Below are 22,534 nucleotides of genomic sequence, written 5' to 3'. Positions count from 1 at the left end.
TTTCATAAAATTGATAAGTGAAGAAATCAAAATTTTATGAGACTACTAATTTAAATATTTATTTGATAAGAGAGACGTCTCTAATTGCAAGAGCGAATTCACTTATTGTGGTGTTGCGGTGCTATTGCAGTACGGTCATACAGTACTTAAATTTGTTTATATTTTGGAAAATATAAGGACTGCCCAAATGGCAAACCTCCAGTTAACTCAGGAAAAACTGTGAGTATACAGAAGCATCAGACCTGGAATTATTAATTAATAACCCTATTTTCTGGCAGAGATGCCCTACGCTCTGAATACAGGCCACGCCGGCCGTGCGCCCTGCTGAAATACCCGCGCCCCAAAACGAAGCCGGAATACCAGGCGATATATCCGTGGTTGCTTCCAGACGAAACGGATCCGCACTTCGTGTTCTGCGCGGTGTGCGAGTGCAGACTCAGCTGCAAAAGATCGGATCTGGGAAAGCACGAGGGCAGCATAAAACACTCGGAAAATGCGCAGAGGAAGGCCCTGCCTGCCAAGGCAAATCATCCGGAAGCGGAGGGATCCGGTTCCAGTGTGATGAAATGGGAGTACAACGAGTACGAGGAGGGCCTGCTGCCGTACGGCGCAGATGCCGCCGATGACGAAACAGAGGAGGAGGAGGGCGAACTGGACGAAACCGAGGAGGATTGTGAGGAAGCCGAGGAGGACGAAGTTAAGGCAGAGGCTCTAGAAACCCTTAACGATTTCGAAACGGAGCCCGCCTCTAAGCAGCAGCGCCGCATCTCGGAGACGGACTCGCAGCATTCCGGAATGCTTGACTATCTGCCTCTCCACGTGACCATCAACGAGCTGCCCCCGAGCTCTACGACCGCTGGTTCCTCCTTTCCCACCTCCTCCTCCACGGCAGCAACAGCAGCTCCGCCCTGCAGGATCACCATTAAGAAAGTGTCCGCGCCCACTACTCCACCCAATGCAGTGTGTCAGGGACAGGAAATCAGCTCGAAGGCCACCATCACGCCCATCCACACCACGCCCTCCTATGCCGCCCGCCAGCTGCAATCCTACCAGCTGCAGCCAGTGTCGCCTATAATACCGCCGCGTGACTCCCTGGAGCTATTTTTCGACAGCATATGCGCCACCGTCAAAAGCCTGCCGCCCAAACTGGCCACCGAAGGCAAGATCCGGGTAATGCAGCTCATCGGGGAGCTGGAACTGCGCGCTTTAGCCGAGCAGGAGGCGTCTGCTCAGTCATCATCAGTACCCGGACATCAGGGTATCGATCTCGCCGGCAGCTCAGCAGCAGGAGTAACCGATGCGCCGGGCAGTGGTCAGCAGAATGCTACGGTGGCCTCAACCACCAAGTAAACTCAAACGGAATCGGCAAGCGGCTCCTAATCAGGCTCAAGTTGGCAAATTGGAATGTCTAGTGCTTTCATTTAAATTTGTTAACTGATTTTCTTTAATAAATTTATTTATTAGTTGTTGTAGTTATAGGGATTTTGTTTTTTAGCTAGCGAAGTTTTCTTATAAAATAATGTTAAAGAAACTTAAGGAAAAAGAAATTCTGATTATTATATAATAAAACAATTTGTTAATTTGTATTATTTCTGGACGAATAAAAACATTCAATAAAAAATTCTCCGAAGTCTTGTTAATTTTTAAAAGAGATATTTCATTTAATTTCAAGGTATGTTTTGGAATGTCTTTTTTGGAGGATAAATGCATAACAATTTAATATTTAAATATATATTTGTATTCTTTTCTATCGGTCTGATATTTATATTAAACAGCATTGAAAACATACTTTCACTGAATTCACGACTTTAAGATAAGTATATCACTTAGAAACAACGAATTTATTAGCCCTGATTATGCGATAAATGAAAACTGAACATAAATGAACAAAAATTAAGATAACAATTTTATCAAATGTTTAAAAGGTGTTATGCCCATACTTATCTTTTTATCACTGGAATTTCCCACTTGTAAAATACATTTGTAAGGAGGGCACAATTTGGTGATCAGTCAACGTGCCAAAATAAATGAAGTAAAAAGTAGAATCATTTATAAATATAAGTTAATAAATCTTTATTGTGTAAAAATGATCGAAAACAAGAGTTATCAGTAGTAAGGCACTAAGTACGTAGATATAATGGGGGATTCCTCCTAGAAGGCCGGTTTGCCCTCCAGCATGGCCTTTCCGCAGTAGAACGGAAACTGCACGCCCTGAAGCAGAACGTCAGATATGCCCTGCGAATGGAAACGAAACAAATCGGTTAGCTGTGTTTTTCTGGGGTGTGGGTAGTGCAGAAATCGGGGCCAGATACCGGCGGTACTTATAAGCCCTGGTTGTGTTTCTGATAAGTCGCCGGAATGACTAATTGGTTAAATATCTACGCGGCCCGATAACGAAAGTGCCTCATGCATCTAACAGGTAATGGCTTTGACTCATTCCCGGTCTAAACTACAACCAAATATCCACTTACCGTGAGAGCGGGAATGCAGGAGGCGAAGGCGTAGACCCAAATGTAGCAGAAGGCGCAGAAGAATGCCACGAAGAAGGAGACGAACCAGAAGACCAGCAGCCAGAAGATGAACCACAGAGGATTGGGCATCGTGATGAGTGGTGTTGTTTGTTCAGAGTGATTCCAGCTGTGCGATAAGATAAATACAAGGGATCTTGTTTAGTAGGTGCCCACAAAACGAAGCTTATCAGGCGCTGCCTAAATAGAGCAGATGCCATTAAAATTTGTCGACTTCGGAAAGAACAGTCGTACAGGGAAAACACTTGATGGATTCCGTTGATTTCTTAATGAAAAACACATGTTATTAATTTAAGTAAAGAATTGTTTTTTGTTATCTATCCACTAAAATATTTTTTTATTAACCTTCAAAAATAATAATATTTTATGTTGAGCTAAAATTGTTTTTCTATAAGAAAAAGAGCTTTTGAAACGTCACTGCTATTTTTAAAACCCATTTTTAATATCACTTTGTCAATGTCCCAAATTAAGATAGTAAATGTCACAGCTATTTAAGTAAGTAAATCATTTAATAAGCCCCATTTGTGTCTGAATTTAGAAAAAGCTTTTACTTTATTCATTCGCGTTTCGAGTAATTGAAATCCTCAAAATATTTGCAAAAGTGTGATAGATGTAAAAAAATATATATTTCGCGCGTATGAAACTAAAAAAAAAATTGCTTTCTCTAATAAGTAAAATGCAACTTTCTGTAGATATTTAAATATGCATTTACCCAGGTTTTCCCCCTAAAACTGCATTTGAATGGCTTTCTTCTGCATTTAGGTTTCACTTTTGAGTTCGTGACAAACATTCGAACGACCGATTTGGTTTGGTTTTGAGCTGAATTTAGAAGCACTGACGTCAAAACTGATTATCCCCAAAAAAGGCAGCTGGCGAAGTGTAAGGCCGAGACCTCGATCGTAGATTTCAAGTCGAATTCCATGATCAAGTGCTGATTACAGTCCTCTCAAAACAAATGTCGTCATTATGCAAATCGCACTGCTAGTATGTACTATACTTGAGGGTGTGTCGTTTTAAGTCATCCCCCGTCTTAAGTCATCATAAAAACAATTGCAGATCGTCGACAAACCGGTCGGCACAATTAACACTCGGAGAAATTCGAAATAATCAGCACGAACATGAAGCTTATGCCAAATAATCAGAGTACGCCAAACAATGCGTAAATACTTTATAAATACTTTTTACCGCGCACCCACGTAAGATCGAAAGTCACTTAGCAGAATAATGCCAAAGAGCTAAAGCAAACAATAACAAACCAAGTTGAAGATCGGAGGTCGACGTCCGGGGGATTCGAGAATGGAATGAAGACTGAGAATCGAAAACCGGCGCAACAAGTTGCATGCCTAGCTGCAGGCAGGGTTGTCACCTGTCACACTCCGCTGCAGAGTTTAGAGTGAAAAAGCTCGCAAAAAAAGCTTTTCTTGACGAGGGCCGATTTATAAGTTTTGTATATGAGAGACGTTTTTTAAAAATTTGAATACTTTACAATTAATAAATCCGTGGGAAAAAATATGATTTGGTGTAAAGATTTAAGTATCAGAGATTTAAAGAAAAACATTTAAGTTTACATTACCGATTATATACACGCATAGGTATACATAGTAAGGCAACACATTTTAAGGTGAAATCAGAAATCCTCCCTTTCGATATATTAGGTTTTGGTTTTAATTCATATAAATGAAAAAAGTTATTTGATTAAATGCAACAGTATGCGTTTTACTCCGCCAATCAGATGTCATCAAACAAAAAATTAAAACAAAAAATAATACTTATATTATATTATTATACTTATTATTATTTTTAACTGTAAAAAAAATTTTTACAAATTCTTTAATGCCAATCTGGTTTCATAAGTTAAAGATATAAAATAACTTAGGATTAACAAGAGAGAACGCTATAGTCGGGTGCCCCGACTATCAGATACCCGTTACTCAGGTAATGGGAGTGCGAGGGAGATGGAGATAGAAACTTTGATCACGCATAACTTTTTAACGAATGGTCCGATTTGAAAAATTTCTTCTACATTTCGATAGGTATTGATAAACACAATAAAACTGCATTTTTACTTTTCCGAAATATTTAAATTTTTAAAATCGTATCTAAGCGATTGTGGGCGTTAAAGGGGGCGTGGCACCTTTTTGAAACAAACTTGCGCGAATATATACTTTTGCACGAATACAATATACCCTTTTACTCTACGAGTAACGGGTATAAAAAGTTTATTCCTTCACATATATATGTAATATACTTGTCAATCTATCAAATATTTGAATTAAGAGAACATTATTGTGGCAAATATTTAATTTTTAATATTTAACTTATTAAGAATTTAATCTAGTTATTGTTACATAAAAAAAGAAAAGTTAAAATAAAAAAGCAAATAAAAATCGATTTAAATTGTGCCACACTGTGAATACCCTTATCACTAGAATTTATCAGTCAAATGTTTAGCCATTCCGTTTATGCCTTTTAGTGTTTATCTTACCCATTGCCGCATTCCGTTTCCCGGCCAGCAATCAATCGACGCTAAGAATAAAAACTTTCCCAACCTCAGCTTCGTTTTCGGAAAAGCTTCTGCCGCAAGAAGAATTTCCACCAGCCGAAAATGCTAAACTGTTATACACCCTCGTTACTAACAACAACTGTGTGCACACAGCTGAAGGCTAAAAGCTTTATGCGGCTGCTTGTCAATGTTTTCATATCAAATTTCCTATAATATGTAGGCCTCCGTATAAGATATAAAGGTGTGTGTGTGAGCGTGGCCAAAAGTTTTTCATCCCGGTCGCCGACGCCGCTTTTGCAGCTGTTGTTGTGGTCGGCTGCTGTTTTCTCCGATTTTCCGATTCTCCGCATTCTGCTGCGAGTCGTCGGTCACGCTGGTTCCGATTTTGTTCCGGTTGAGACAGAAAAGAAATATGTAAAATATATATATATAATACAAATTAATAAATAACTTCGATACATTGTAAAATATAGAACATAAAAGATTTAAATCGGTTTAAAAAGTGTTTTTAAATCTGTCCAAAAATGTGTAGCATAGCTTGCGGCTCAAACAGCTGCAGCCTCTTTATGTGTGTGTGTGTGTGTTAGAGAAAGCGAGAGAGAGAGAGAGAGAGCTGGCTGATTATGTGTGTGTGATACTGACTTTAAACGTGTGCGATCGATTTTCGGTTGTTTTATAAAAACAAACCACAGGAATTGAATTTAAAATATACAACAAATTTCTTAAGCTGTTATCAAGCAACATTAATTTATTTAATGCCATGTTACGTAGGCAATTAAGAACAACAACATTTATTTAATGAAGAGCCTCTCGAATAAATAAACAAAGCGTCCACTCGAGATAATGAAATTTAGTACGGTTGGCCAGAGCAACAACAAATGCGGCAAAGTGTCGCAGGCGAAAGTTTCCGATTTTGATTGCGAACAAAAACAAGCGCAAGCTTTTGCCCAAAAATAAAGAGAGAGGTGAGAAAAGCTATTTGGGAGAGAGAGAGAGCGGAAAAGCCTTGTCCGTTTTTCCGCGCTAAGCGTGTGTGTGTGCGTGTCTTTCGAACAGTTTAAAGTACGCATTGCGATGCCGTTTGGCTTCAGTTTAGCTAGAGACATCGTCGTGTTTTGAGCGGCTGACATACATTTTTCGAGCCTAGCGGATCGAGCGGACTACGCCACTATCGTTTTCAATTCAGTGCGCAAAATAAAGCAGAAAGAAAATCAGCAAAAATAGGCAAGACAAAAAGGAGACAACGGCACAAAGTAAACCCAAAGGCAAACTATTCATTTACAAAGGGTAAACCCCCATCCCCCATATCTTTCGGTCTTTAAGCCAGCTCTCAAACAAGCTCACACATACACTGCATGCATATGGCATAACACGGCCAGTGTTGGATATTCATTAGCCAGAATTGTTGTGTGTGATAAAGTGAAGTTTTGGTGCAAAAATCGAGAATTAAATGCAAGCAGTCCCCATTCCCATTTTATTTGCAGTTTGGAAAGTTAGTAAATCGCGGAATCCGAGAAGATTTAAATAAACAACAAACATAAACAGTGATATGTAGTGAGCGGCCGAGGGCAGCATTTTCAGCGCACAAAAAGGTGAGTCCTTAACCCTTAGAAATAAAAAAAAGGCCTTTCCAATAAGATTTAATTTAATTGGTTTGTAACTTAACCATATGTTGTAATAAATTGTGACAAGTAAGGATTACACCCAGAAAATAAATTTCTGTAATTATACCTTTTTACCAGAAATAATAATAATCAATAATTGGTTTTATTAAAATATAACAAATTGTAACATAAATCCCCCCTCAATTGTATTGTTTTGGTTGTGAAATTTCTTGTTCGTTTTAAGCATTTAACGATTTTTGATGAGCTCCGTGATCCGTAAAGTCTTCAGCGGACACACACACGCAAAAAGAGAAAAATGAGGAGACAAAACAGGATACCCGGGAAAAGGGAGAGAGTCTTACAAATTCATAATTTGTCTGTTTACATACGAGGACCTGGTCACTGGTATTGGTGGTTTATCGAGTGGCGCTGCCTCAATGTCCGACCGCTTGCTCCACCCCCATTCTTTCAAACGAAAGCGAAATTATTTTTTTGTGTTTTTTTTTTTTGTGGGGCACGTAGGCTCCATAACTTCCGCTCGGTCGGCTCACGCGCACACCTGTACCCACTCTCATACACAAACTTATACACACTTTTTGGCAACTCACTTCGAGGGCGAGCACATTTAAAATTCTGATGAAAAGACACTTTTACTTTATTCTTTCACTCGAAGCCACACAGAAAAAAACAAAAATAACATATGAATGTTGCTTGCGAGACTTTTTATTGTATTTAAAACAGGAAAAGCAAGTATGTAAGAGCTACATTTCAAATCATCACTAACAATTTAAACATCTTCCTAAAATCTAATGCTAAGCCTTTTGCATGTTACAATGATGGACATTTGAAGTATAAACATATTTTAGGAAAGGCATATTTTTTCAAAGAAAACAAGTCTTAGACTAAGAAAACTTTCTTTGCCAATCATTTTTCAAGATACCTAGATTTTTTTTAATAACTTAAATGTTATACAGGGCTACCACAGATCGTTGATACACATTCGCTTGTATATTTAAATTGCTAGGATGTCATCAGTTATGTTTCTTTTTTCAGTGCACGGGCATATCTTTTTTCATCTCTTTCCATTATTGTTTGCCCGAGTGCGTGAGTGCGCTTAATTCGGGTGTGTGTAAATATTTCGCTTGATTCGCAGCCGCACAATTTCTCGCATTCTCTCCCAGTCGCCCACATGTCGCTTAATTCAACTGTCGATTTATCACACTTAACCCAAACACACACCGTACACTATACACTCACTATTCACTATATACTATCCACATAATCCGCACATATCATGCAGCATCATCATCATCATCCCATCATCATCATCGCGTCATCAGCCACCGGCGGCTTATTAGGTACAAACGCTGATTAGTTGCCCAGATTCATGCGATTGCGTGCTGGGCTGAGTTTAGATCGCTTTAGCTGCAGTTTCTGTTCTATTCAGTTTTTTTCGGCTGGGGGACTATTTACATACCGCCGCTAAAGATACATTTGTATCTATGTATCTATGGGAGCGCTAAAATGCCACCAACTAGTTTGCTGGACTTTAGGTGTCTGATAGGGTTATTGTTACTTTTTTATGGGTCTGTGAACTGCATTTTTGATTGAGATTTATGTTGCACATATATTTATACATATATGCGCTTTTATTACACAATTATTTTATATTTTTGTTCACGTTTTTCGTTCGAAGTACAAATGTTCATTCGTTTAACTGGTGAATTCCATAAAATTCGTTTTTCTTACTTTATTTTTATACAGTGTTTTGGTTTTTATTTTATTTCGTACACAAATCAAACGAATTTTCTTTTTCATTTCTTGTTAAACACAGGGCAAACCAAAAATGTATTTGCATTTTTTTAATTTGATTATCAGTGTGCTCAAATTTTGTTTAAGCCTTAAAATATATTAAAACAATTTTTTTAACTCACTCTATTGTGCGTTTAAATAGTCTAGTTTTCAACTACTATCGATAAAAAGGCTTCAAAATATTTATGGGTAGAAAGCAAAAACCTATGGTCATTTCTATATGCTAATATTTTTGCTTTTGATGCCTGATAAATATCCGCCTATTAGCTTTATGTTTTGCGGAAGCATTAAATACAGTCAGCGACCTGTATAGAAAATCGAGCTTTAAGCTAAAGCAAACGCAATTATAACAAATGACAGTATACGAGGTGTGTTCAAAAAGTAAGGTGACTTTTCAAATTTCGCGGGCAACATATTTTCGATTATCGATTTTTTTGTTTTGTTATATTGGTACACTCTTCCCTAACATCTGTACCAAGTTTCAATGGAACATCCTCTTTTGTTTGGTTGTGAGAGGCGTAAAGTTACAAGTTCTTTTGCGAGCTCGGCGATTTTTTGCTATCGAAAAATATGGATCAAAGGATTTGCATCAAATTTTGTGTAAAAAATAAAATTAAGTGCTCTGAAACACTTGAAATGTTGACAGTGGCATACGGTGAAACTGTTCTGAGTAAAAAAAATGTGTACAAGTGGTACAAACTCTTCCAAGATGGCCGGGAAGATGCCAATGACCAGCCTCGCTCTGGACGCCCAAGCACGTCAACAACTGATGAAAACGTTTAAGCAGTGACGAAAATTGTTTTGGAAAATCGTCGAATCACTATCAGAGAAGTTGCTGAAGATGTCGGTATATCGCTTGGCTCGTGCCATGAAATTTTTCAAACGTTTTGGGTATGAGTCGTGTGTCAGCGAAGTTTGTTCCGAAATTGCTGAATTTTGACCAAAAGAACCGTCGCATGAGCATCGCTCAAGAGCTGTTGAATGACGTCAACGACGACCCAGATTTACTCAAAAGGGTCATAACTGGTGACGAATCATGGGTATATGGTTATGATATCGAAACCAAAGCCCAATCGTCCCAATGGAAGAGCCCAGGCGAGCCAAGACCGAAAAAAGCAAAAAATCGCCGAGCTCGCAAAATAACTTGTAACTTTACGCCTCTCACAACCAAACAAAAGAGGATGTTCCATTGAAACTTGGTACAGATGTTAGGGAAGAGTGTACCAATATAACAAAACAAAAAAATCGATAATCGAAAATATGTTGCCCGCGAAATTTGAAAAGTCACCTTACTTTTTGAACACACCTCGTATTTATAATAAAGAGACAAAAATAATGAATTATTATAATCTCTGGTCAATTTTTTTTTTCCCTGGTGTGATTAATTCCAATAAGCAATATAACATTGCTTAACAATTCCAAAGCGCATATAAATGCTATTAATTCAATTTGTCATTTGTTTGCCTTTAGGAATTAAATATAATTGGATGCCGCTGCTTCGGACTTCCGTTTATCAGTGGTTTATCCATTATCCAACCGAATCCATCAATTCCACGCACAATGCACCCATACACTGGCCTGCAATTGTTCCATCTCTTTTTCCCCGAGGGAAAGTGCAATTTCGCTGTGCCTAGTACAACAAAATACAGCATGAAATGTTTAAGTTAATTGAATCAGTTGCAAAAAAATGATTGAATCACAAAGGAAACCGCCGGGCGTGGGAACTCCGACTGTGTTCTTTGTGTCGAAATTATGCTCCGAGCTTCATACACATAAAGGTCGAGCTCAAAACACCAAACGCACGGCAAACAACACTCACACTCACAAAACAAACAAGGAAAAGGCGCAAGGCTTAAAGCGTGAAACACTTGAGAATGGTTTTACACTTTTTCGTTTGCGTTTTGGCTTTGCTTCCCTTCTTTTTTTGTGTATTTTCCATATATTTTGTGCCCCGTCAAATAATTCGCTGAACGTGGAAAGCTGAAAGCCAAAGTTTCCCTGCAGCCCGTGGGGAGTGCAACGCTTTTCCACTTGCCTCCTTTTGCATTTCACGGAGAATCGACAAACTCATAAAAGTCTTTTATACGTGTTCGGAGTGAGCAACACGCGAAAATATGCAAATAAAATGCCGTAAAACAATGCGAAGGACAAACAAACAGGCGAACATAAAAAGCAAGCAATAAAATTGAAACAAAGGGGACAGTTTTATACCCTCGGCTAATATGAATATTGAATGACGAACTAAGGCCAACGGAAAGTTCTTCATCTGGAGATGTTTATTTCTAAGGAAGTCCTATTGAAAGCTGAGGATTTCTAGAGACCATAGTTCTGTTATTCTTGTTAAATGAGAAATTGCGTTTTTGGTGTATTTTGAAACTTTTACGAAACATCTACTACATTATTTATCAAGCTAAATTTATTTTAATGCCTTGTACTTTATTTTTATTAAATCTAAAATGTTTTTTAAATAATTGATTTGTATTTTTTTTTAGCATTAAGGAACCAATAAAAGTAAACGGGGTTTTCCTTATAAAGAATAACCCAACCTTCACTTCTTGAGTTAAAATTAAAAACTGATTTTATTTTTTAAGTTCTTACTAATGTGAATAACGTGAGATTCTTATTCTATAGAAATGATCATATGTTTATGATTAAGATTTGTTTTGTATTTGCGTCACAAGTATTCATTTCCTGAGTATGAGAATGTCTTGACTCGCATGAAGACAAGCACTTGGCCAGCTTGGTAAATGGTCGTTTCTCGTCCGTTGGAGCAGCATTAAAACGCAATTTTATTGCATATCCTCGTGGGCTTTGGGCCAGCCATCATTGTCTTAAGGGTCCGGCGATGACGATGGGCGATGAAAGACCCGAAAGCTACCGAATGAAACCCAACCGTACCGAAACGAACCAAACAGAAACTCACGCAAACAGAAAACTGCAGACAAAGGACACAAACAGGGGAAGAAGGGAATTGTTTAACATTAGTTTTATGCGATCCTTTTATTTGTCTGTGCTTTAGCTACTTTTATGAGTTTTCTTGTGGTTCTGGCTTCTGAATGTTGGTCTTCCCCTCTTGGCCATTGTCCGGCGATAATAAGGCGATTTGTTGTCTGCTGCAGTCTCATTAGATTTCATTGGTCTTACTACGGAGAAAATGTTGCAACAACATGGCTTGTAGCATACTGAGACCCAGGAGAATAGAAAACAAATATATGAAACCATGTACCCCGTTTCAGTTTTTTTTACCTTTCCTTGGTAAAATTAAATATCTATTTAAAGGGAGTTTAGTTTAGACCGTACCCTTAGACTGTTTGTACCCTTTTGATTTGCTGAGCTCTCTGTTGCATTAATTTTTTAATCAATAATGTTGAGATTTAGGTTTGTTAAAAATACTTCTTCCCTAATGGCTTCAAAAATGCATACGTTATCCCTAGAGCTGCTAATATATATCAACATTCAGAAGATAATTTTAAAATGAGTTTTTGGTCAGTTGGTCCCCTCCCCCCAAATATAAACAGTTTTAAAGCAATTTTATAGCCTGTTGCTTAGTGAAATGCGCATCAGGGCATGGGAATTTAAGCTCCTGCCTTCTACGCCATTTTTAAAGGCAGATAATCACTTATGAGCATACACACACTCGCTTTGAGCCCGTGACGTGTACTGGGAATAAGCGGCTTGATGTGCGTCTGTCTGCGCGCGTGTGTGCTAGCCCTGGTGCTCTGGGCATTAAAAGTAACCCAGGGTAAAATAAAAGCAAGTGCCAAGTGTGGCGCATGTGCCACTCAAAGGCAAACAAATGCGAAGTTCTGCTGTGTCTTGGGGAATACGCGGCGTATGCGCGATTTTAGTGCGATTGTGTTCGCCCAGCTTTGGCTATAAATCGCTCAGTGAGATTGTTGCTGTTGTTATCGCCGGTTCTGGCAACGTTAGCTTTGCTTTAACATGCACAGATTAAAGTTGAATAACGTTAACGACATAAAAAGTCCTCTTTCTTCTTAAATTTAATAGTTGAATTCCAAATATTTTTTTTACAAAGTTAATCACATGTTGTAAATGGTTTTGAAGGTCATATTTTGATTTGAAAACGAAAAAAAATATAATTTAATTTATTTTCATTTTTAAATAAAAGCCAATTAAAGTTTGGCCCATAAAATCTGCTTATTTCATTGACAACATAATTGTTTTATGTTTTGCTACAGAAATAAATCTCTTTTAATTTCTGAAAAAGCCGATTAATTCCTTTTTTTTAATCAATTGGCTTTCGAAGCCATTAATTTAGTTTAACTTTTTATCAAACGATTTAAAGTAAAGAAAAAGAGATGAATTGAAACGTGAAACCGTAATAAAATTTTAAACATAATTAATGAGTTGACTTTTTGTTCGATTCGAATCAGGAAACCAATATATATTAATTTGGGTTTTTTTTGTGTAAAGAAATGCATGTATATATGTACATATGTTTGTACTTAGCGGAAAGTATAATTTTTTAATCAACCCTAATTGAACGAGCGAGACTAATTGACAAGCGCCGAGTCAACATAAATATTAAATAACTTTGTAATTATTGTAACAAATTACAAATTATTGATGCGTGGGCCAATTAAAATTCAATTTAATTTCCAGCGCGTTTTCCGCTTAATTTTCGCATATTGTTGGTGCTGTTGTTGCCGTGATTGCTGTAATTGTTGCTGTGGCTGCAATTTGGCTGATGCCATAAATTGAATAACTCAGGCAAGTGCACACGAGCGCACACACCCAACGAAATGGTATGATACGGACGGTCCCCAGGCCTCAGTTCAACTTTCTATGCCCCGACAGCCAGTGCTCTGATTATTGTAATAAGCAGCCCAATTAAAACTCTTACGCTTTTATGAGCATAATTATCGGGGGAGCACCAACAACGTCTGTTATCATCAGAAGCATCGCATCAATATTGATTGTTGACTTTGTTGTTTCTGTTTTTGTTGGTCGATGATGCGTGTTCCTGATGAACCGATTGCATTATGCAGCTTGAATAGCTAGTTGGCAGTCGGGTTGAACGTTTCACAGGTCGTATGCGCAACGCATTCAGAACGCTCCGGATGCTGATGACGTTCCTTGCGATTAATTAACCCGCCTCAGGTAACCAAACTAACAACGCCGAACATGGCCATTCTGCTGGGTCTCTTGTTGGGATTTTGTGGTTAGGAAATACATATATGTGCAGGGCTTTATGGCCGTGACGTCACTGGGCAGGCCAGTCATTGGCATTGTGTACTTGGATGGTCGGCAGATGGATGCTTGCCCTTTGGCGGAGGCGCCCCAAAAGCGAACGCTTTTATTTCTTGCGTCATTTCATATGAAAGCAGCACTTACATTTGACATTTTACAGCATCATCAGTTGAAAAGGGACAAAGGGATCGGAAAGGTCCGGCCATCAGGGATTGGATGTTGAGTATTCATAATCATTCAGGCCAGAGAGCCTGCGTCCTCATGGCGTTTACTTCATATTCAAGCTGATTATTGATATTTTATTAAAGTGTGTCAGCTAAGTAACATTCAATGCATATTATTAATAATCCTGAGTTATAGAATTTTCGACTTAAGCTGAGATAGAAATTATTTTTAAGGGCTTAATACCATATCGGTAGTTGCAGAATTTAAATAACTAACTTTTTAAATAACAAAATAAATAGCAAGCAAAGTGCAATATTTTATTTGTTTTTACATTTATTTAAAAAATAAATAAAAGCACATATTCTTTGCCTCGTTTTAGCTTATTTATCATCTGGTTTGCCTCTTTAAAATTCCATTACCAAATCGTATTTCATCTGCTCCTTCCACTTCATCTCTCTGCGTTCCATTTCTTTGGAGGGTTTTGCATTCTCTCTAGGTTAACGACTCTATATATTTCATAACCAACTGCAAGCTGAAAAATACATAAATAAGAAGCGAAACTGCCATAAATTCGAGTCGAGACCTGCGGTGCACGTTTTTGGGTCGTGTGCCGAGTACGTGTCCCGGGGACTCCCCAGCTCGCTCAGGTTACTTAATATACAACTTTTGCCCCAAAAACACATACCCGCACACATGGCTATTGCCGCGTAAATATGTGTTGTGTGTGTGGTGTGTGTTGGAGGCAGGAGCAGTCAGAAATGGCGGTTCAGCTCAGCTGCTGTTGACTTGTCATTCCCCGATTATTGATTTTTTATTTCGGCTTTAAGTGCAGCACACCCACCGCGGAGACCCAAGACATCGACACCAAGGGCAGGGGCAGGGGCAGGGGCTGTGGTGTGTGGGCTAGAGGGTTAGTGTCGTGTGAGCAGGAAGCTCTGCCGAGAGAGATTCGCACATGTCTTGGACTGCACGGAGAAAAATTTAACAAAATTAACCATCAACTAGAATGTTCGTTATCCTTTTGTCCAGTTCCACAACCTTTTTTTTTCTTGGTTTTATAATTATTTATATTATTTAGTTGCAAGAATTTGTAAAATCTTACAATGCAATAACAAGCAATTATTTCAATTTATCCCATACAAATTAAATAGCATTAACGCAGGGCAGATTATGAGTAATATAATATTTTAATCGATATTAATTAAACTGATAAACTTTCTTAATATTACAAATTAGTTAAGTTATAATAAAACATAAACATTTCCATGAATAAATGTTAATATCAAACGGATGAGGAGCAGTTTCTAAAACACTGTAGAAGGGAATATCCTTTTTACGATTTAGAGATTTAATTTCTTCTGATCCGCTTTAAAATTATTTAGTTTTTCTGAGGATAAATATTTTAAAGGGTACTGCACTGCCTCTGCCGATTTTCTCCGTGTGGGCCTGGGAATGGAAAGGAAAGGCAACAGGAAGGGAACTGCGGCCTGGGATGACGATGGCCACGACGACTTGGCTGCGGTGATATCATCAAGGTCAGTCACACGGGCGCAAGCGGAGGCAAGCGGAGCGCCAACCTGAATAAGTCGCGCTAAATTGAGCGTCTCAGCGTTAACGAGCCCCGGTGACGGGCGAGAGCCACTAAAGCCGAACTCGTGCACCGGACGTAGTGCCGGCGCCACCCACTTCCACCTCCTGCAACCCCCCACTCTCACTACCGCCCTCGCCGCCCACCTTCCCTACCCCCCGGGGGTCACTTCAATCGCCGCAGCCGCCACATGCGGCGCCATGCAATAAAAAACTAAGCGCTACTGGCTGCCTCCTCTGGCCCATAGTTTTTTCGTCTCATGCTGTGCAATTTCAACGTTTAAGGGGGACTCTCCGTAGTTTCATGCTTAGTTTTCCACACTCTCACAAGGAAAGCAATTTCCACATATGGGCAGATTTTTTAAATCTGCTTACAGTTAGTAATTACAAAAATCCTTAAATGTGTAAAATAAATTAAATGATTTTACTTACCTTCTTTAAATTATTTTTTGTTAAGCAAACTAATTAACATATCAAATTAAATTATTTTAATATTTATATTAAGATTAACGTGTATATTTAAAAAACGTTTTACATATTCGCATGACTTCAAGGCAGATGAATTTATGTTTGGCCTAAATAGAGGATCTTTACAATTAGGTATTCGTCTAAAAATTTTTTTTTGGATAAGCAATATCAGCTCTTTAACGACCGTAGTTAGGTTAAATGTATCTTTATCTGCATGTTCTTAATGATAGAAGCGCTTTGATATGTCTTTTAAATAGATGATTTTTCCTCCTTAATTCTTCATAAGTAAATACATAAAACAAGAAAAAAGTTAAAATCGAAAGGGTCAAAGGGTCTTCCTTTCGTATTTTCATTTTTCTAATGAAAATCCTTATTTTTTGACAAACAGCGTTAAATGTATATCATTTATATTGACTTGGATATTGCTAAATCACTAGAATTAATAATACAATTTTTTTTCATTAAACTACGAATAAAATTGTTTTAATTTTGAGCAGTTTTTGTCATCTTATGAGCCTAAGTTCCTGGGGACGCATTGGTTTTTGGGTTTCCTCTGCCTCTGGGCCACGCCCGAGCATTTATTTTATAGTTTGCCTGGCGCCAGACATTCGACTAATGGCCGGTCTAAAGGCCTGTGATCGGAGTCCGGGTGGCCGGAAAATGAAAAGGTCAAATGGTCAGTGAAAACTTGATGATGATTGTGCCTCATTAAAGCAGATGGCCATATTTTTTGGGGTTTAATGATTGCGTGGCGGTTTATAGACCGGAAGAGAATGCAAAGAAATGACCTGGAAAATATTTAACTAGATTTGCTTAGCGGGATACACATTTTTAATTCTTAGCTTTAACTCAGCCGCTCTACAAAATATATTCTATTTTTGTTTTTCTTCAGGGACTACTGTCTCCAGACAGTGATTCTTAGTTTAAACTTTTAATAGGACAAGAGACACAATTTTATCCTTTAGTTCTTTATGTATTCAGCCCATAATAGACACCTGTCCCTCACCCCTTGATTTGCCCTCCGGTATCAATTAGGCGTCGCTGACTGGCGGTCTACCTGTCTGACACTACCCTCTTCAACTCATCAATTAAACCAGACACCTCTAACTTCGTACACTGCTAAAAAGGTAGCAAAACGATTAAATCTATAAAAACACATATTTATTTTCTTGACCATTGTATTATGATAAAATTCATTTTTAAGTTTTACGAAAAGTATAAGCTTAAAGCTATAATAGAAAATAGGCCGGTGGCTAAAATTTAAATTCATAGAAAAATTATAAATTAGTTGTTATGTCTTCAAATTTATACACATAAAAAGAATAAATTTCAACAAAAGATGGTTAAAGTAGTATTCTTTGTTTTAAAAACCATAATAAAGAAGAAAATTATAAGTTCCGAACAAAATGTTTCTTATTCCTGGAAATGCTTGGAAGTATTTTTTCAAGTCTAAAATAAATACAACAACATGAACGCCAAACATCACAAACCCGTAAACAAAAATGAAAACACAAACAAAACACAGTTATCTTTTTCCCTACTCCACCGCTTTTCCGACTTTTCATTTTTCCCCCGCCATTTTTTCGTGTCTCTCATCTTTGTTTTTGTTTCGTTTGCTTTTGTGTTATTTACCCTTTGGCTTTTACCGTTCGTTTTGTCGTTTGCCATGTTTTTCAGCATTTGCCAAATTTTGAAAACAAGAGCAAAGGAAACAAACAAGCGGTGAAAGTTGAAAGGTGGGAAAATGGAGAAAATAAAGAAAGTTGATTGGGAGCAGAGAGCAGGTCGCTGGGGGTTGGCCAAACCTTTTTTCCTCTGCTGTCGCTGTGACCTTTGGCCAACAAAGCTGACCCGAATGGGAGAGGGGGTGGAGGGAGGGGGAGTGTGAGAAGGGGCGGGGATTGTGGGTGGGCGGTGCCTTTCACCTGTGTCCTTGTCATCGTCGTCATCAGCAACGCTCGCCGTTCCCCGTTCCCCGGCACGCTGAAACTTTTGAAATTATAATTTAATTTGAATGTCATTAAAATTTTCGCGCTCTCCGCTGTCTCTTTCTAACGCTCAATTTTCGCGCTCTCCACTGTCTCTTTCCAACGCTCATTTTCGGCTATCGCTGTCCCGCTCGTTGGGTTATCATATCCATGGCAGCATTCGAGGGATTTCCATGGAAAAGGAAAAAAAGTAAAGCGAAAACATAACAAGAAAAACTATGCAAAAACGTAACACAACATGCTGTCGCAATAGAATAGAATGTTGGTAGTAAAAAACGGCAATTAAAATATTTTAGACATGTTTTCCCCGTTTGAAAGAATAACAAATATTTAGAGATAGCATTCAGTCAGGCCTAGTTCAGTTTTCCAACCAGAACCGCTAAATTGCTAAATTTTGTTAAATAATTGTTTTCCATATTTTTAAAGCCTATGTTTGTTTAGCATATTTCTTTAAAATATTAAGGCAATCTCTCTCAATTGTCCTCACTGTTGCCTTTAAAAATGATTAAAGACACTTCTCAGGATTTTAGTGGCTTCTTCAGCCAAGTTTTAAGTTGCAACTTAATGAAAACAGAAAAACTGCTCGTGTCAGCTGAAACTAAGCGCTTAAATTGTGAGCTTTCAGGCACTGCAGACATAAAATAAAATAAGATAAATACAACTTCTGGTCGCTTTTCCCCCGCTCAAACGCGCATGTTTATGGAAAAGTTCTAGTGAAAACTGCGTCAAGAAAAACGGAGGGTAAAACTGCTGCAGCCGCAAGAATAAAGAAAATATTCACTTAGGCCAGGACGTCTTATCTCCCGAGTAACAGGCAGCGACAATGTTGAAACACCCTTGGAAAAGCGCCTGAAAGATTGCGACAGTTGCCGGGGAAACTCGAGGAAAATGCAAAGAACCTGAGAAAAACTGAGCTAATTTAGCTAAAATGTGCACTTAGGGGAGGAAGGTGGAGAACGAATTAAATTGCCAACCTGCAATTCGCATTTCGGTGGCGTCTTAATGCCTTTTTAATTGTGCGGCTAAATAACATTTAAATTACTGCGGCGCCAGCTAAGAAAGCCTCTTGGTCCCAAACCCTTTGTCCTTATGCAGACAAGTTGCCAAGCAAAGGGATCCAGAAGGAGCCCCAAGACTTAAGGCGGTGCAACTGCAGGGGGCGTGGCAGCGGTGTTATTACACGAGCACCATTTAATGGACTGTCAGCATGCAAGGCTCAGTCCGAACACAAGTCAAGTTTCTTGGCTTAATTCGACGCCTGGTGCAGCTTGAAAACGTCAAGGACATGAACTAAAAAAGCAATTTGCCACCGGGAAATGTTTGTTTTCAGAGCCGAACTGCAGCCTCCCAATTTAAATTTTTCGATAAAGCTAGAAAACAGGGAAAACAATTTAGACTCATGAAAGGTTGTCACATTTGCTATTCATTTCAGCATTATTTTTTTAAAGCAATTCATTCAATCATTGTTAGAATTTCATAAATGATATATAGACAATGCTTAGTTAAGGCAACAGAATAACTCACAAAATATTATATCTGATCATGAGATTAGTATCATATAAGTCATAATGTTTTCTATCCAGTATTCTATTAAATTTTCTAACTAAGGTTTTGGTAGATATTTCCAGTCCAGTTTGGTTTGTCTATAAAATCAAAGCAATTACTTTATTTATTTTCGAATGGGTTTTACTTGTCAATGGACCAGTTTTAGAAATTTCAAATTGGCACGAGTCGCCTCGGGGTTCCATTGGCTTACCCAACTGCATCGGTTTGAAAAGATATTTGCTTAAATCGGTCAAGTGACTCTAATGAAAGCATATAAGAAAATATGTTTAACGACGTTGCAGGCAAATCCTCAGAGAGCGATATGCGCCACTCGAGCGAATCCTGTGAGTGGCACGGCTGCAGGTGTGTGGGTTACCCACCGGGGGGTGGTGGGCGGATACAGGTGGCACTCAGAAAGTTTTGAATGCAAACCGAGACCAAGAAAGGAGGCAGCTTTGCATCTCTGCTCAAGTGGAAAACACACACACTAACCCAAAGGCAAACACATAAATATTGCAGCATACAAACGGGGGCAGACGACACAAGCACCCAACAAGTCAACTCGTCCTTGTGTTTGTGTGTGCGGTGACAGAGCACCGAGCAAAACTACTTACATTTTCTTTATATGACTCTATTTCATTATTATTTTTTCAGTTAAATAAAAATACAAGATTTTGTAAAGGAAAAACGTCTATAAAGTTCATTTTACCTACATTTGATCTTCGTTTCAAAGGAAAGCAACAAAGTTTCTAACTTTAATGTTTCCATATCACAATATTTTATTGATTCAATACTTGCGTTTTTATGGTGTATAGTGTTTTATAGAGTTATATTTGCATATTTTGTTTTAAAATATACAACTATTTTTTATAAATCAAGACAATTATTAATGAATTTTAAGCTGGTGACACATTTAAGATCTTTCTAGGGAAATTAGGTAAATTAGATAGTATTTCACCAAAAATATTAAAATATTTTATTATTGGCTTGTTTCATAAAATATTTCCATTTCATTTTTCTCTATGCAACCACAGCCGTATAATACCCTGTCAGGAAGCCCAGACAAATAGTTTAATGCCTGTTCTTTCTGTTTGCAGTTCAAACACAGCCGGAGCCGAAGAACAAAGGCCGAGCAGCCGGAGCGGGCGCTGCAAAAGTGCAACAGCTGCATAGGAAACCGAACTGAAACCCCCGCCCGAGCAGGTCCATAACCAGATCCATATCCACATCAAAGTCCAGGCCCCATTTCCGAGTGCCGAGTTCCCAGATTCCGGACTCCAAAGCTGCTGCGGCGGGAGAATGTGTAGTGCAACACACGGGCGGCAGCTTCAAGTGGCAATTGTGGCAGCAGCAGCGGCGAACTCAACCGGATAATAAGTTGTGGATGCGGCTTGCAGCGCCGGGCAGGCATCCCGAATCCGCCAGCAACACCAGCTCCGAATCGAGTTACCCCGCGTGCAGAAATCGCGAATCGCAATTAGAGACAGTGGTCAGTGCCAGTGACGTCAGGCCAAAGTAGGACACCGCCCATCGCCACCGCCCATCGCCACCGCCATCGCCACCCATCGCTGCCCTGCGCATCCGCGTCATGGCCTCCGTTCGGCAGAGCAGCCTCCTGCCCATGTCCCTGCCCCTGCCCCTCCCCCTGGTGCTGGTGCTATCGCTGCACCTGTCCGGCGTCTGCGGCGTCATGGACCGCCTGGTGGTGCAGACCTCCTCCGGACCCGTCCGCGGCCGCTCGGTGACGGTGCAGGGCAGGGAGGTGCACGTCTACACGGGCATCCCCTACGCCAAGCCGCCCGTCGAGGACCTGCGCTTCCGCAAGCCGGTTCCGGCGGAGCCCTGGCACGGCGTCCTCGATGCCACGCGACTGTCCGCCACCTGCGTCCAAGAGCGGTAAGTCTATCGGGGGCTTAATGGCCTAGTTGGGAGTCTGTGATTTACCAAAAACCTGACTTAGTTGGAAATTTATTGAGGGACTTTAGGTGTAAAGTTATCTTTTCCTGGTGTTCAAGAAATTTACAAGTTAGAATGCAACAAGCCTCGGGCATAAGATTTTACCAGCGATGTTTATTTTTAATTTCTCTTCTCATTACTAGCAGTACTTAAATTTTCCTTCGTAAAAATCTTAACAATTACAAACAGCTAAACATCCGTTACCAATTGATAAATTACAATTCATTTTTTAAAACATCTATAAATATTAGAATATTAGATATTACACTCTTCCTTATTAAAATTACTCTGGATTTTAAAAATATTACTGACATTTAACCTAGTTTTATGGTTTTTGGTAATTTTAAAATTGTTGAAATTGGATTTTTAAAAATTGGCTATGTCGTAAAAAAATATATTTTCTTTTATTTAAAAACCATACATACATACATTTTTGTATGCTGGGGACTTGAAATTTTGGCAAAGACAAATAAAAGGAGGTCATATCATTCCGGAAATAAAAACAATTTGTCATCACTGGCTTAGGGGGATTTTAGGGGTTCAAAAGGGGGTTGGCTGGTACGCTCCACTTCTGCATTTGACCTAGAAATGAAAAATCGCAGCCCGGCTGCAGCGGCAGCTTGCTGTTGACCTAACTGTTGCCAATGACGTCATGCCGCATGCAAAAAGCCGGTCAAAACGGAAAAAGCCAATTCGAAACTTTACTCAGTATGTGGGCTTTGCCAATTGCAATCGCACTCTGTTTGCCTTCCAATGTTTGTGGTACGGGGAAACATATTGTTCGCAAACATACGACTAGTGTAGATAACATATTAATTTAATTTATTTTAAGGATCAGAATCAGTTTTCAAGCCTAGTCATTTTTGAATACTAACGTTATTGTTTGCCTAAAATCGAATTTATTGACCTAAAAAAATGTTTGTTGTTCGCGCAAATTTGAATTTAATGAAATTGTTAAAAAACTTGAAGTTTAGTGTAAGTTAGTTTAGGGCGAAGGCGGGAGCATAATAAAGTTTTCTCTCGCTCTCGGCGAATCGCCCCGTCTTCGCCAACCTTCGTTAAGCTAGGCTCTAAGTACTTTGTCGAAAAATATAGAAGTATTCGTTGAAATTGATTTGAGCCGTCGACACCTTTTCTTTTCGTTTTCGTTTATCGCAATTAATAATT

The 22,534-nt window shown here is 38.9% G+C and overlaps 3 protein-coding genes and 1 long non-coding RNA gene across 7 annotated transcripts; 3 read left to right on the top strand and 1 right to left on the bottom strand.

Moving 5' to 3' along the window:
• Positions 1-124: 124 nt before the first annotated feature.
• On the top strand, positions 125-1,472 carry LOC108038933 (protein suppressor of variegation 3-7). The gene is made up of 2 exons (XM_017115826.2): positions 125-219; positions 279-1,472. Exons 1-2 carry the CDS (start codon positions 188-190, stop codon positions 1,348-1,350), a joined length of 1,104 nt encoding a protein of 367 aa, XP_016971315.2. The 5' UTR covers positions 125-187; the 3' UTR covers positions 1,351-1,472.
• Positions 1,473-2,048: 576 nt separating this feature from the next.
• Positions 2,049-3,886, bottom strand: LOC108038934. Its single transcript, XM_017115827.1, has 3 exons — positions 3,785-3,886; positions 2,472-2,637; positions 2,049-2,235 (listed from the first exon to the last, which is right to left on the bottom strand). The coding sequence occupies exons 2-3, from the start codon at positions 2,598-2,600 to the stop codon at positions 2,152-2,154; spliced, it is 213 nt and encodes a 70-aa protein (XP_016971316.1). The 5' UTR covers positions 2,601-2,637; positions 3,785-3,886; the 3' UTR covers positions 2,049-2,151.
• Positions 3,887-5,383: 1,497 nt separating this feature from the next.
• LOC123038104 lies at positions 5,384-20,773 on the top strand. Of its 4 annotated transcripts, none has more exons than XR_006417768.1 (3): positions 5,384-5,445; positions 6,516-6,623; positions 20,509-20,773. It is a non-coding gene; the product is annotated as an uncharacterized LOC123038104 (long non-coding RNA). The 4 variants fall into 4 exon arrangements; XR_006417769.1 differs by having other exon boundaries at positions 5,402-5,445; positions 6,492-6,623; XR_006417767.1 differs by lacking the exon at positions 5,384-5,445 and adding an exon at positions 6,137-6,284.
• A 112-nt stretch (positions 20,774-20,885) lies between these two features.
• Positions 20,886-21,311, top strand: LOC108039441 (acetylcholinesterase-like). The gene has a single exon (XM_017116458.2). It carries the CDS (start codon positions 21,000-21,002, stop codon positions 21,309-21,311), a length of 312 nt encoding a protein of 103 aa, XP_016971947.2. The 5' UTR covers positions 20,886-20,999.
• Positions 21,312-22,534: the final 1,223 nt, after the last annotated feature.

This window comes from Drosophila rhopaloa, unplaced genomic scaffold (assembly GCF_018152115.1).
Source record: "Drosophila rhopaloa isolate 14029-0021.01 unplaced genomic scaffold, ASM1815211v1 contig_7, whole genome shotgun sequence".
NCBI lineage: Eukaryota > Metazoa > Arthropoda > Insecta > Diptera > Drosophilidae > Drosophila > Drosophila rhopaloa.
Note: the sequence above shows the minus strand (reverse complement) of the source record. Positions and strands in the feature narration are given on the sequence as shown.

Coding starts and splice junctions, on each gene's coding strand:
- LOC108038933 (XM_017115826.2), top strand. CDS start 188: ATGGCAAACCTCCAGTTAACTCAGGAAAAACT. Junction 220..278: donor CAGTTAACTCAGGAAAAACT/GTGAGTATACAG, acceptor ATTTTCTGGCAG/AGATGCCCTACGCTCTGAAT.
- LOC108038934 (XM_017115827.1), bottom strand. CDS start 2,600: ATGCCCAATCCTCTGTGGTTCATCTTCTGGCTGCTGGTCTTCTGGTTC. Junction 2,236..2,471: donor CCTGCATTCCCGCTCTCACG/GTAAGTGGATAT, acceptor TTCCATTCGCAG/GGCATATCTGACGTTCTGCT.
- LOC108039441 (XM_017116458.2), top strand. CDS start 21,000: ATGGCCTCCGTTCGGCAGAGCAGCCTCCTGCCCATGTCCCTGCCCCTG.